Consider the following 13,722-nt stretch of genomic DNA (forward strand, 5'->3'; position numbering starts at 1 on the left):
AATTTGGAAAATTGAAGAATATTCAAGAACACCCAGATCTTTTCCTCTCTCTGTCTCTCTTTTCCAAGGCCGCAGGGAAAGGACAGCAGGAAAAACAACATGATGTTATTGGATGTAGTGGTGGAGGACAAACTCGATTCAGTTTGCATTTAAAGGTGACCCTATCCGATTCACACTTTCTGAAACAAACAGTACGTGAACCGAAACACGGCCAACCTTTGATCAATGAGGCAAAGCACAGTGCGTACCAGAAAACACTGTGGGTCGTGACAAATGATAGTAAGCAAAGAGAGGACAAGATGACAGCAGCTATTTACCATGCCGTTGGTTATGACTAATCGAGGAGCGTTGCGGTGGCTGGGGAAGAGTCCCAAGGGATGCCCACTGTACATGACCAAGGTCTGGTCTTCAGTCATCTCAGACAAATAGTGCATCACCAGCCAGAACTGAAAGAGAGAGATAGAATGGGAGAAAGGAGCAGGCTAAGCTTCCTTCTTATATTGATCATCTGTGTTTGTAAGGCTTTTAAAGGGCAAACTAGGCAAGCTGGTAACAGGCCACCATTTTAGATGAACTGGGTGGGTCACTAGCCAATTCTTACAAAGTGACATTGGCAGGTGGAAAGCCAGGTAATGTATCACACACAAACACACACACCTTCCCCCTGAAACTGCTTCTCTCCACCCATTCCCCCACCCCTTCCAGTTGGATTCTGAAACTAGACGTAATGCACATGGAGGGGTGGTGGAGAGCAGTGTTTGGGGGGAAACATGAGCCCTGGGCTTATACTGAGTAGTCCATCTAGCTCAGCGTTGCTTGACGAGGCCCCAGGCCCCGCAGTTCCCTTAGATAATAGACACATGGACACAAATGTTTAGGTTGATGGGATAAAATAGGCCACAACTTTATTGGTCACAGATGTGAGTGGTTTGGCTTAGGCATTGGGTGAAACCAGACTATATCCTGACTCCTGCCTGTCTGCAGGGAGTCTCATAAGGGTAAACCACTGGTAGGGGCAGCCCCAAGATATACATCAAATCGGGGCACCCCGGGGTCCTTGATGGGGTCTTGGCATCACCCTAGCCCATGCCCAGGCCTTGGACAGGATGCACACCCCCAGATCCCTTTAATGGGATACCCTTAATGGGGAGGGGCAGGCGGAGGCTACAACCTCCTATCCCATAAACAAGGCCTACCCAATGCCTAACTTTACAAAGTTGTGACGATTGCTACAAGGTAGGGGGAAACCAAATGGCTGGTGCCAATTTGCCAAGTGGAAAAATTCCTACCTGGCCCCAACAATAAGGCGGCCTACATTAGTCCGTGGCAAGGCTGATGTCAAGCAATACATAAAAAAGAGGGGGGGTGGAGAGCAGTGTTGGGGGTAGACATGAGCCCTGGGCATATACTGAGCCAGTTCATCTAGCACAGCATCGTCAACACCAGCCGTCCACGCCCTGGTGCCTTCCAGTTGTCATTGGACTACAGCTCCCTCCATCCCTGTCCATTGACTGTCCTGGTCGGACAGATACTGGGAGTTGTAGTCAAATGACTTCTGCAAAACACCAGGTTAGGGTGCCTGGTCTACAGCGATTGGCAGCAGCTTTCCAGGGTTTCAGACAGGGAATCTTTCCTAGTCCTCCGTGGGGATTGCACCAGAGGCCATTTGCACGCAAGGGATGTGCTCTACCTACTAAGCTCGGGCCCTTCCCCTGAACTAAGTGGGTAACGGCTCAGCACCCCTTCACATGCCACGTTTTCAATTGCCTCTCCTCCCTGCACCAGAAATAACACTTCCAGGAATAACGTTGCTACAACATCTTTACAAACGGTCTCGTTTTTCATGAAACAAAACACCGAGAACAAACTGTCCTTATCGCAGTGAAAGAAAATCATTCATCCAACTGCTGTTCTTAAGTAACCAGTGACAAAGGCATATTGTTTTGCTCTGCTGTGAAACTCTTGTTAGACATCACAGTCATATCAAAGCTGGACATGGCTGCCAGTGCAAAGGAAGAGATAGCAAGTTTCCAAATGTTGTGTTTTCTGAATGTCACCTTGCTAGACGCGAGGTGCAGAATCATGTTCTTTCCCACTTTTTCAGAACATCATGGTTGTTTCAGGAAAGAAAGCTGAAAGAGTTTAGCTCTGCCTGGGGACCTGGGAATCCTAATCCCAGACATAGCAGGGGATTCTTGTGGTTCCTGAATGATGAACCTAAAGCACTCTGCATCTGCTCAGAAAACATTCAGACTAAATGATATTTAGGGTGCTTCCAGATTCGTGTTTCTGGTTTATGCAAGGTGTGTGCAGCATCCAAACAATGGCATAAAAATGCCAGCCCATATCTACCCCCACCCCCATTTAACCTGGATTTACCCTTTTCATGAACAAATCTGTCAAGTTAAAGTTATTTTAACCAAATAATGACACCCCCCCCACAAACCTTGTAAAAAGGTAAAGTTAAAGGACCCCTGACAGTTAAGTCCAGTCGCGAACGACTCTTGGGTGCTCATCTCGCTTTACTGGCCAAGGGAGCCGACGTTTGTCCGCAGACATTTTTTCCAGATCATGTGGCCAGCATGACCAAGCCACTTCTGGAGAACCAGAGCAGTGCATGGAAACATCATTTACATTTGCATTTGCACTTTGACGTGCTTTTGGCAGGAGCTGGGACCGAGCAACAGGAGCTCACCCCGTTACGGGGATTCGAACCGCCGACCTTCCGATCAGCAAGCCCAAGAGGCTCAGTGGTTTAGACCACAGCGCCACCTGCGCCCCACAAACCTTGTAGCCTTCTATACTTAGCAGCAAAGAAAGCAGTCACAACAGGTAAAACAGCTGTCACCCCACCCCCAAGCCCCTATAATTCAAGCACTGGATTGCTCTTTTGATATTTCAATATTTCTTAAAGTCAAAAGCCCCAACATGGATTTATTGTCAATAACAGCCAACAACTTAGTCACATCTTCAACCAATCAAAATATGGGTGTGATGGATTAAATAAGAGCATGGTCAAGCAAGGCAAGCAACAAATGTATCACCACCATACCTGTGCCCAGTTGCTGAAGACTTGTCCATTCCCTCCATAAGTTACAAGTTCCTGGGGAAACTGCAAAGAGCATATTTTAAAGTATTTTTAAAACAGCGTCCCTTATTCCAGTCTCAAATATGATTAAATCCAGTTTAATCAAAACACTGCTTAATGAGCACATAGCAGAGCTTAAATCTGACCAGGGGCATTCTAGACTGTGGCCTATTCAATTATCCTCTGTGCTGCACGAGCTCCAGAATGCCAGGAGATAATAGCTTTTACCAGGTTGTGCCTATGGCTTCTATTAGCACCCGCCACTTCTTAGGATGCCTCTAACCTCCACTGATTCACAAACTGTAAAGTCGTCCACCTCCCCGTGTCTCCAAGCTATCCAAGCTCCAGACAATAAGCAGCAGAACCAGCGTGTTGATATAGCTTGCCTTTCAGTAGAAATGAATGTTGGTGCAGGGACAGGGCTGGCTCAATACATTTTGCTGCCTGAGGTGAAGGACAAGATGGCACACTCTTCCCAGGCCCAGACATAGGCTACCTGGGCTGGGTGTGAAATCTTACTCAAATATAGTGGTACCTCGGGTTACATACTCTTCAGGTTACATATGCTTCAGGTTACAGACTCCGCTAACCCAGAAATATTACCTCGGGTTAAGAACTTTGCTTCAGGGTGAGAACAGAAATTGTGCAGTAGCGGCGCGGCAGCAGCAGGAGGCCCCATTAGCTGGAGTGGTGCTTCAGGTTAAGAATAGTTTCAGGTTAAGAACAGACCTCCAGAACGAATTAAGTTCTTAACCTGAGGTACCACTATACTAGTAAAAGGACTGTATTTTCAATTTATTGTCACATGACTGTTTCGTGCATTTTAACTGCCTGTTTTATTACCATTCCTTGATGCATCCAAGCAAAAAAATAAAAATTACGTAACATCCCTATCAATGTGGTATTTGTTGAAATATTTATAGTGCTAACAACATTATTCATATTTTTGTTTATGGGAATGAAAGAACACCAACCATCTGATTGCAGGACATTGCTTCATAAGCTATGAAAATGTATTCTAAAAACAGTCACACAAGCTGTGTTAGATATAACAAACTATGAATATTTCTAATAGTTTTATTCGCAATAAAATCCTTTTTGGCAAGTATCAGTGGGATGGTCGAGCTTGCATTTTGCCAATGATTTGATGACTGTCAGAAATAGTATCAGATCGTTGTTGATAAATAGCTTGCCTTTGTATTTTGTCTTCATAGCATAGGGTAACATTCTTATTTTGACTAAGCAAACTTCAAATCACTCTTGGCTTAGCTATTCGCTATACCTGGTGGCAGATTAGGTGATATTTTTCCACAAGGTGCTTAAACAAGGAGTTGTTTTGAGTGATTCTTACAGCAAGTTCTCACATAACTTTGACCGAAACTTTAAGAGGGGAAGGCTGGAAAGAGTAGGGGCCAAGTCCATGGCTTCCTTCAAGAATATTAAAAATAAAAACAATATTCAAACCGGATCCATAGCTGTGCTGAAAATTCATGGATGGCAAAACTTAGAAAGCCATTTTGCTGGATAGTCTTCAGAGGAGGACTAAAATCTCCAACGGTTTTAGGAAGAGCTCAAAAAAGCAAAAGAAGAAAGTCAAATATTGGCTGGAAATTATTTTCTGAGAAATGTCAGCTCAGCCCTGTTTGTTTTTAAGCATCACATGCTCTACCTCAGAGTGGCATGCTAATTTTGCACCTCCACTGTTCTCCTGGTGGTGCAGCAATAAGACAGCTAGCACATTTGCAAGGGTAAGCAGGGTTCGGTATGGTCTCAAATTGGATGGGGGGCTGTGTGTTGGGGTTCCTACATTGCAGGGGGTTGGATTTAGATGACTCTAGAGGGTCCTTCCAACTATGATTCATGAAAATTTATGGGGGAAAGTGGCAATGCATTGATTAAAAAAAATTAATACATTTCATCCTTTGTTCTATTTCAGAACAATCGAAGCAGAACTGGTATGTGTCAATTCACAAAAATCAATGCATTGTCACTGCTATCTGTTTGCTTTCCAAGACTAAGCCTTCCACCGAGGAATGTTCATTACCTGTGCCACTGCAGGGTCAAGATTATTCATAATCATGTGCATTATTGCAGCAGCTTGGATGGTTTTGCAGGGATATTCCTGGATGGGGTAAGCTCTGAAATTAAAATACACCAGTGAGGAAATGAAATAATTATCTTCAACCTTCTACAAGTGCGTACTTGGATTTATCACAAGCAAATCATAATAAAACCAAAACGAGAATAAAATGTTTGATATGATGGTAGAATCAAACGGCATCATTCTTCTTCTTTTTCCCCCTAGAGTGATCAATATTTTCAGAGATTTCTCTGTGTATTCAAAGTACTTTGAGTGTCCCTAGCAAAACGCACCCCCACTACAAAAGCTAACGCTATGCCAAAAATTACTTCCATCTCCCCCCCCCCCCAGCCATGGTCCATCAGTTAATGAGAAAATAAATTGCAACAATTTCTGGGATATTCCTGTGGCCAGGGCACAGGTCTTTGTTTTGCTTACTGTGTTTTCAATGTGGCCACTGAGTTTGTAAGTGTCCTTACTTTCATTCTACACATTATCTCTCCAGAGGTTTGCATTCTGCAGCCTTTCTGGTGGCATCCTTCCTGAAAACCCATCACATACTTGCCTGGGCTTTCACAAAAAGGCAGCAAAGTGTGTCTCACAGCTGTTTGGTGCTATTTTTTTAAAAAGGTGAAGTCTTTTTACTTTTAAAGAATCAGGTAGGTAGCCGTGTTGGTCTGACACAGTCAAAATAAAAAAATAAAATAAAATAATTGTCCAGTAGCACCTTAGAGACCAACTAAGTTTGTGCTGGGTATAAGCCTTCGTGTGTATCTGAAGAAGTGTGCATGCACACGAAAGCTTATACCCAGAACAAACTTAGTTGGTTTCTAAGGTGCTACTTTTAAAGAAGTTAGTGTCAAATCATATTGTTGTTGTGTTTCTTTTTTTAAAAAAAAAGTAAAAAAGACTTCTCTTAGAAACAAAACCAACAAGTGCATCAGTCTCAGGCAGTCAGTTGCCAGCCTCTCTGGCTTCCCATGCTTGAATTAAAGCCCAATTAAAGACTCAATGAGCCCCTCATGGGGGAGTTCAGATCAGGAAGTATGGGTAGCCAGGGAGGCTTCAGAGCACTGGAGAAATCATCAGTGGAGAAAGAAACACGAATGCCTTCCTTGGTCACCTCACAACAAGGAGGTAAACTCAACCCCAAACCCACTGAAATTCTAAATAAATTCTAAACTGCTGTGCAAATGAAGCAGAAAAATGGAAGCCTCTTTCACAGGGGAAGAAAACTTTTAAGAAATTGGAGGATGCTGCACTAGCATAAACTGATCAGGTACAAAATGATGTCCATAATTTCCAAATTCATAGACCTGGAAGATGCTTAATACTTGTGCTTAATATTTGTAACAGGTCCCATTTCTAGATAAGAACTCCCTTATTTGCATATGGATTTTACACGGATTCTCTCTCTTTCTCTCTCTGCATATGGAAACTCATTTAAGCTGGGGGAATTAGGGCAGCCAGCTGTGCTCATCAGAAATCCATCAACTAATTTCAAACCCTGCATCTGAACGATATGTGTCTATATAGCTTTAGCAGCTGGACTCACCCCCATGGACAAATACATATCAGGATGAAAATGAAAGTTTGTAGCCTTTGCAAGGTTAGGAAGTCATTTTCGTTTTGTTTTTAAAATACTGGTGCTCAGTTTTATAGCAATGAATGGACTGGAATTAGCGCTGCCTGTCTAATATTATTAGCTGAGTTGAACAATATATAGAACAGATTGGGGGGAATCTTCTCATTTGCTGCTGGTACCACCAAGTTAGCTCCCAAGAAGAGGGCACTGCAGTATGCTGTGCTGTTCTTGGCTGCCCCCAGTGAAGTAGGCCACAAAGAGGTAAAGGTAAAGGTACCCCTGACCATTAGGTCCAGTAGCGGACAACTCTGGGGTTGAGGCGCTCATCTCGCTCTATAGGCTGAGGGAGCCGGCGTTTGTCTACAGACAGCTTCCGAGTCATGTGGCCAGCATGACTAAGCCACTTCTGGCGAACCAGAGCAGCGCATGGAAACGCCGTTTACCTTCCCGCCAGAGTGGTACCTATTTATCTACTTGCACTTTGACGTGCTTACGAACTGCTAGGTGGGCAGGAGCCGGGACCGAGCAACAGGAGCTCACCCCGTCGCAGGGATTCGAACCACTGACCTTCTGATCAGCAAGCCCTAGCACCACCCATGTCCCCACAAAGAGGTACTACACTGTAACTACAGAACCAGCGATTGCCCAGCAACACAAAGAACCAACAGGAGTCTGATTAAAGTCACAGGCTCTGGCCTACTTCCTTGGTCTTAGCGACACCTTTAGCACAAAGACCAAACTACTGTCAGATTCAGCAATGGGCCAAATTACCTGCCTCCCTGCCTGCCGGCTTCCTAGCTTGCATTTCCTCCCCTAGCCTGCCTATTTGGAGACAAGTGGCCTTCTGTCTGTTCAGTTTGGTTCATGGGTTGTGCCTCCACATCAACTCACTCTGACAGAATTTAGGTACAACTCTAAACAAACAAATGGCTTTCACTCCCAACATGCCATTCCACGTGGAGCCCTCCTCAAGCCTTTACCTCATCTCAATGCGGGGGCAGAACCTGTACATGTAGATATGTCCATAGAGTCTCAGCTCCTTGGCAAATTCTGGCGCCAGGACTTCGTGGAAGCTGGAAGGGAAATAACGCAAGGCGTTCTTCAAAGCCAGCTGCACAGAAAGAGAGAGAGAGAAGGAAGCCAAAAGAAAGTGACCAAGTGGGTGGTTATCATAGCTAATTAAACACATGCATTTTTATCAGCCTGAACGGGAAATGTGCCCAGATGCTGCAAACGTATTCAAGGGCACTGACCGTTAATAAGTATGAGGCTCCAACAAACAAGGTAGCACAGCACTTTGAATGGGATCTTCCCACCCTAACCTTTGCATAAACAAGAGGCTATCCTGGCACAGGCTCCGGGCTGCACCCGTTCTCCAGAGGAGATGGAACAGCAAGCAGAATCAGCTGCAGATAACAGACATGCCAGGAACTCCATTGTACCATTATACCCAAGCACAACATGATGCAGGACACCCCTGGCGCCTGTCTGACAACAGAACTTTGCCAAGTCAGGTTTGTAGCTCCATTGTCACACTGAAATGGCACAGAAGGTTCAGTGCATGCTAATCTAATGGACCAAGATCCCCCAGTGCTGTGCCAAAGAAAGCACAAGACTTCTGTGCTCAAATGTGCTAGCATTGCCAAATGCTGGGTGGGTGATCTTGTATCAGGAGCAATCAAAAGAGTGAGGAGACTGGAACCAAGTTCTCTGAGAAACGGTTGCATGATGATAAGATTAGCCTAGAGAAGAGAAATATCTTCTTCAAATATCTGAGGACTGTCACACAGAAGATGCAGCATACCTCTTCTCTGTTTTTCCAAAGGGCAGAACTGGAACAAATGAGTGGAAATTGCAGGAGAGCAGAGTTTAGTTAAACATTAAGAGAAACTTCCTAACAGTAAGAGCTAATTGACAGTACAGTGGTACCTTGGGTTACATATGCTTCAGGTTACAGATGCTTCAGGTTACAGATTCCGCTAACCCAGAAATAGTACCTCAGGTTAAAAACTTTGCTTCAGGATGAGAACAGAAATCATGTAGCGGTGGCGCGGCGGCAGCTGGAGGCCCCATTAGTTAGAGTGGTGCTTCAGGTTAAGAACAGTTTCAGGTTAAGAACCGACCTTCAGAACGAATTAAGTACTTAACCTGAGGTACCACTGTAGAATAGACTAGCTCAGGAGACTGTTCATTTGACAGCCATCTGCCAAGGATGCTGCAATCATATTCTGTGTTGCAGATCCTGCAATGAAGCAGGATTCAGAGTAGATGATCTCCAAGGTCCCTTCCAACTCAGCCCCACCCTGTCACTTTGTGGTGGCACCTGCCATATGCCCTGAAAGGGATTCACTGAAGCCTTTTCTTGCTTTGGACATTTCTGCAGTTGTTGAAGTTTTAATATTTTCTGAGAACCATAAACGGTTCATCAAAACGTGCTGTTTGTTACCTTCACCTCAATCTCCAGGGAAGGAGCCAAGTCTGAATATTTTAAATAAGTAAAATATGCCAGCAGGAACCCCAACAATACTTCAAAGGATAGTTGTTCCTCCAGCAGGCAAATCAGATAAAATCTTTCCTATCCTCCTCAGTAGGGTCCCCCTCATGTCATTGTCATTAACTCTTTTTTTTAAAAAAGAAACAAACAAACCACCATATGGGATATGAAACAAGGAAATGTTTGTTCACTTCTCAAGTTCATTCCCTGCTTTGGTAATTGTGCATGCTATTAAATGTGTGGGAGCCCCAGCCCACCTGGGTGGAGTAAAAAAACTAAAACCATAAAGCAGACCCTTCTACATCCAAACTTCAGTTACCGTATGTAGAAATTTCATTGCTTCCACCATGAAAATGCTAAAGGGTATAGTTATCTGCTCTTCTTTGTGAAATCAAATAAACAGGCAGCAGAGAAGGGAGCTGACTTTAGCCTTTGGCTTGCATGGTATACGAGGCCAGGAAGCCGTGGTGAGATCAGGGCCGTACAGGCACATTGAATTGGCTCTGCCAGCGTATTTGCACAGCCCTGACCTCACCGCTGCCTTGCCTCCCACTCCTAATCAGTGACAATGCTGCTGCCAGAAAGCTATTGCTCCCATATGGAAAGGAAGCTCCACAGATGGCGGTGCCTTCAGACTATGCAAAAATATGATGAGCTAGCCCAGTGTCTCCATGCTGACAAGATTCAAGCTCAACTTGAGCAGCATTTTAAATATTCAATCGACATTTTAAAAATACTGTTTGCAGCTCTAGGCTCAGTTTTTAGGAAGAATGGGTTACAAATCACAATCTGCTATATATTTTGCAAATGGGCTTGTTCATCAGCTCTCTTTGTTTCCAGGCACCTCTTGAGATATTGTCTCCCAATTTGGCACAACATTTCCTGAGATGGTGGAATGGTCCTGAACCAGATCAGTGATCCTCCAGAGCTGCTATCTTTCCTGGGAGGGAAGTTCCCATTGGTACCAAGTCAGAGGAACACAAGGAAAGCCTTGCTGGACCAAGCCAAAGGCACATTCATTTCAGCATCCTGTTCACATTGTGGCCAAACAAATGCCAGGACCCCCACACAAGAACACTCTTCCCACTTGTGATTCCCCACAACTGGTGTTCAGAGGAATACTGCTTCTGCCCGAGGAGATGCTACACATAATGGCCAGCAGCCACTGACAGCCCTATTCTCCATAATGCTCTAAACTACTACTCAAGTAGTGGTAGCAGCCTAGCAGTAGAATAGTCTTTAGAAAGCCATATCCATTATTTTGGCACACTGTGTGGAAACAGGCTGTGATGCATTTCAGACACTGAATGAACCCAGTTCCCTTGTTGTTTGTGGCTTAACATCTAGTCATCTGGAATTGACAATGCTGTGCCCTTTTCCAGGTGAAGACTTTTGCATTGAGCGCAATGACCTTCATGTGAAAACTAACATGGCCATTTGTCCTAATTTACACAGCCAAGTACTACAGGCAGCTACATTTTAGAGACAAAAGACTCTTGTCTGCAACTGACAGTGCTAGATGGACTCTACTTAAGAGGCTAGCACAAAGAAGATGAAATGTGTTTGTGTTCTACTAACGAAAGTAATTGGATAACGATGGGCTATTTGTTGGGCAAATGTCTTTGTTGAATTGGCAGGTGAAGCCACACGATGAAGAGACATCAACTGGCAGGTGGAACAATAGATGCTAAAGCAACAATCTGGAGAGCTGGCGAGGTGTTGAATTTTGACAGGCTGCAAATTGTTCAAATAAGCATCTGCTTTGTGTATCCAAACAAGTTAATTCAGTGCGGCTCCAGTTTTCCATGTGCAAACAGGAGTGGCCAATAGGGATGGATGGATCTGATCTCCTAGCAGCAGTGCCACAGAACAGTGGCGGTGTCATCAGACCAGTGTGCCAATTGAGTGTGCCCAAACTGCCTCAACCTTGATGCTCCCCTGCTCTACATCTTCATCACTCTGGTATGCAGTAGTGGCACTGCTGCCAGGTCCACAGTGGCACCTCTCTTCTCTGCTGTCTCCTGTGTGGAAATGTTTCAAAGCATATCCTTTTGGGGAGGGGTGGACCACTGCTCAATAACAGAGTACATGCTTTGCATGCAGAAGGTTCCAGGTTGAATCCCCAGCATCTCCAGGTAGGGCTGGGTTGGAGGACATGCTGCCTGAAACCTCAGAGAGCCGCTGCTAAGTCAGTGTAGACCAGAGGTTCCCAAACTGGTCCATGGACCACTTCATTCAGGTGGCCTGTCTGGATTTGAAGGCGGGAGATGGTATATTCAACATTCATATTGATTTTATTTCTTACACTGTATTACAATTTGAATGCTAAGGAATTAAAATCACAATGCAATGAAACACACTGTGTAAGAAATAAAAGAAAACCATTAAAAATACTGTTAAAAACCATACAGCACCTAGCACATGGGTAGGCAAACTGAGGCCCGGGGGCTGGATCTGGCCCAATTGCCTTCTAAATCCAGCCTGCATCTCTGGGTTATTTGTGGGGCATAGGAATTCATTCATCTCCCCCCCCCCAATACAATCCGGCCCCCACAAGCTCTGAGGGGCAGTGGACCGGCCCCCTAATGAAAAAGTTTGCTGACCCCTGACCTAGCACAATGCATTATAATTGCTACAACAGGCAGAGAAACCATCAAGTGGTCCACTAAGATGCTCAACCATTTCCATGTGGTTCAAGGGGGTGGGGGAGTGGGGGGGCCATTGGAGTAAATGATACTGCCCTAGATGGAGCCATGGTCTGGCTCAGAATAAGGCCATTTCCTAAGTTCTTATGTAAGGCAAGTTTACTCTTTAACAGGAGCACAATGAAGCGATGCAGGCTATCTATGTATGGCAGACAAAGGAAATGCAGCAGAGAGTCCTATGGCATTGTAGGATAGCAGAGTAATACATTTAACAAAAAAATGTTGTTTTTGCTGCATCAGGCCAACACAGCAACCCTTCTGTAATTTGCCAAAGGAAGACACTGTAAAGCACAGAGACTTCTGCCTCTGGGCAGGGAAAAGGAGGAGACAGAGGATGTTGCGGCTTCAAGTCCCGAGCAACAAAGGGGCTTGGAAGAAAGAGAAGTCAGGAACCATATATGGAAAGAGCCTTGCAGATATGGTTTGGTTTATCCAAGGAGATTAAAGATGAGATGGTGGAAAGAGCCACGTAGCTCTTCCGAAGGACCCTGAAGCACATGGCTAAAGCTCTCATAAAGGCTTTATATAATTGCCAGAAATAGAGATGCATGAAAACAAAACATGAGAACAGTTTTGGGTTAATACTGCAAATATAAATTGAAAATAAAGCGCTGCAGACACACAGGCCTGATCCTCAGCTTATATTAACTGGCATTGTTCCCTCAGCTTTGGAACACATTACGGTTACACTGCCGATTCTACTTCTAATACTGCTACTACTATTCCAATGAATTATATTACAGTATCATGGCTGATATTATTAATAGTCACAGCAACAATAATCATTTATATTAATTGCAAACTTGTTCTCCAAGTGCTGGTCTTGGGATGGAGCAACTGCCCTATGAGGAAAGGTTACAGCATTTAGGTTTTTTTAGTTTAGAGAAAAGGAAAGTAATGGCTTGTCTATATTTCCACTGTCCCGTGCCTAGAAAGCATGGTTTTGAGCAGTTTTGTCTTTGCCCCACTGCTTTCCCCCAGTAAACTCACTCTTTAGTGCTAAATCAGAGCAGACATCATTCTGGAGGAAACCCTATTGATGTTTGCTCTGATTCAGCAGTTAAGATTGGGTTTTCCTGGGGGAAAGTAGCAGGGCAAGCAAAAGTGGATGAGCCCAAAGAGCCAACAGGACAGAAGTTTATAAAATTAGGCATGGCCTGGGGAAAGTGGTCTGATGCCAGATCCTATAGAGAAAGTAGCAAGGCTAACAGGCTGTTGCAGGACCACAGACAGCTCCCAGTGAGCAACTTGCTCCCACAAAAGTTGGGAGCAGACTAAAGCCTTTTAAGCTTCTGTGTCCAGACTCCCTCTTCCAGACTCCACTGCCTTGTAGACAACTTCAGAGTCTTAAAGGGCCAGCTCTCTGGCCTGAAGACAGGCACTCTGGCCCTGTTCCCTAGTTTCTCTCCTGGTGTGCTCCCTGCATGTGTAGTGGGAGGCGTCCGGTTTCTCAGGGGAAGGAGCCTGTGATGGTCCAGGCTCTGGCCCTATAGGCCCTGGTGGTCGACTCTAGGAGATTCTTCTGGAGGCTGCTGTCCAGCGGCCTCAGTTGTAGTCATCTCCTGCTCTCCAGCAGTTAGTTCAGGGCTCTTAATCTGACCTGGCTCCTTAGTACGTGCCTCTGCAGCCTCTGACTCTGGGCCTGGATTGCTGCGGCTTGATTCAGGGGTCAGGACAATGCAAACTTGGTGCAAAACCATCTAGCGTCAGCTCAACCCCTCTCTGGACAGAGAGCCTTTCCACCCACTGTACCTTTGTCTTGTGTGAATT

General features: G+C 44.9%; 1 protein-coding gene across 1 annotated transcript in view; it reads right to left on the reverse strand.

Moving 5' to 3' along the window:
- UROC1 (urocanate hydratase 1) overlaps window positions 1-13,722 on the reverse strand; it is a 51,750-nt gene that overhangs the window by 35,873 nt on the left and 2,155 nt on the right. The window contains exons 2-5 of the mRNA XM_083492027.1: window positions 7,734-7,864; window positions 5,133-5,226; window positions 3,053-3,112; window positions 318-446 (exon numbers count right to left, since the gene is read on the reverse strand). Coding sequence (XP_083348153.1) covers window positions 318-446; window positions 3,053-3,112; window positions 5,133-5,226; window positions 7,734-7,864 — 414 coding nt within the window. The remainder of the gene's footprint in view (window positions 1-317; window positions 447-3,052; window positions 3,113-5,132; window positions 5,227-7,733; window positions 7,865-13,722) is intronic.

This window comes from Podarcis liolepis, assembly GCF_965112155.1.
Source record: "Podarcis liolepis genome assembly, chromosome: 2".
In the NCBI taxonomy this organism is placed as follows: domain Eukaryota; kingdom Metazoa; phylum Chordata; class Lepidosauria; order Squamata; family Lacertidae; genus Podarcis; species Podarcis liolepis.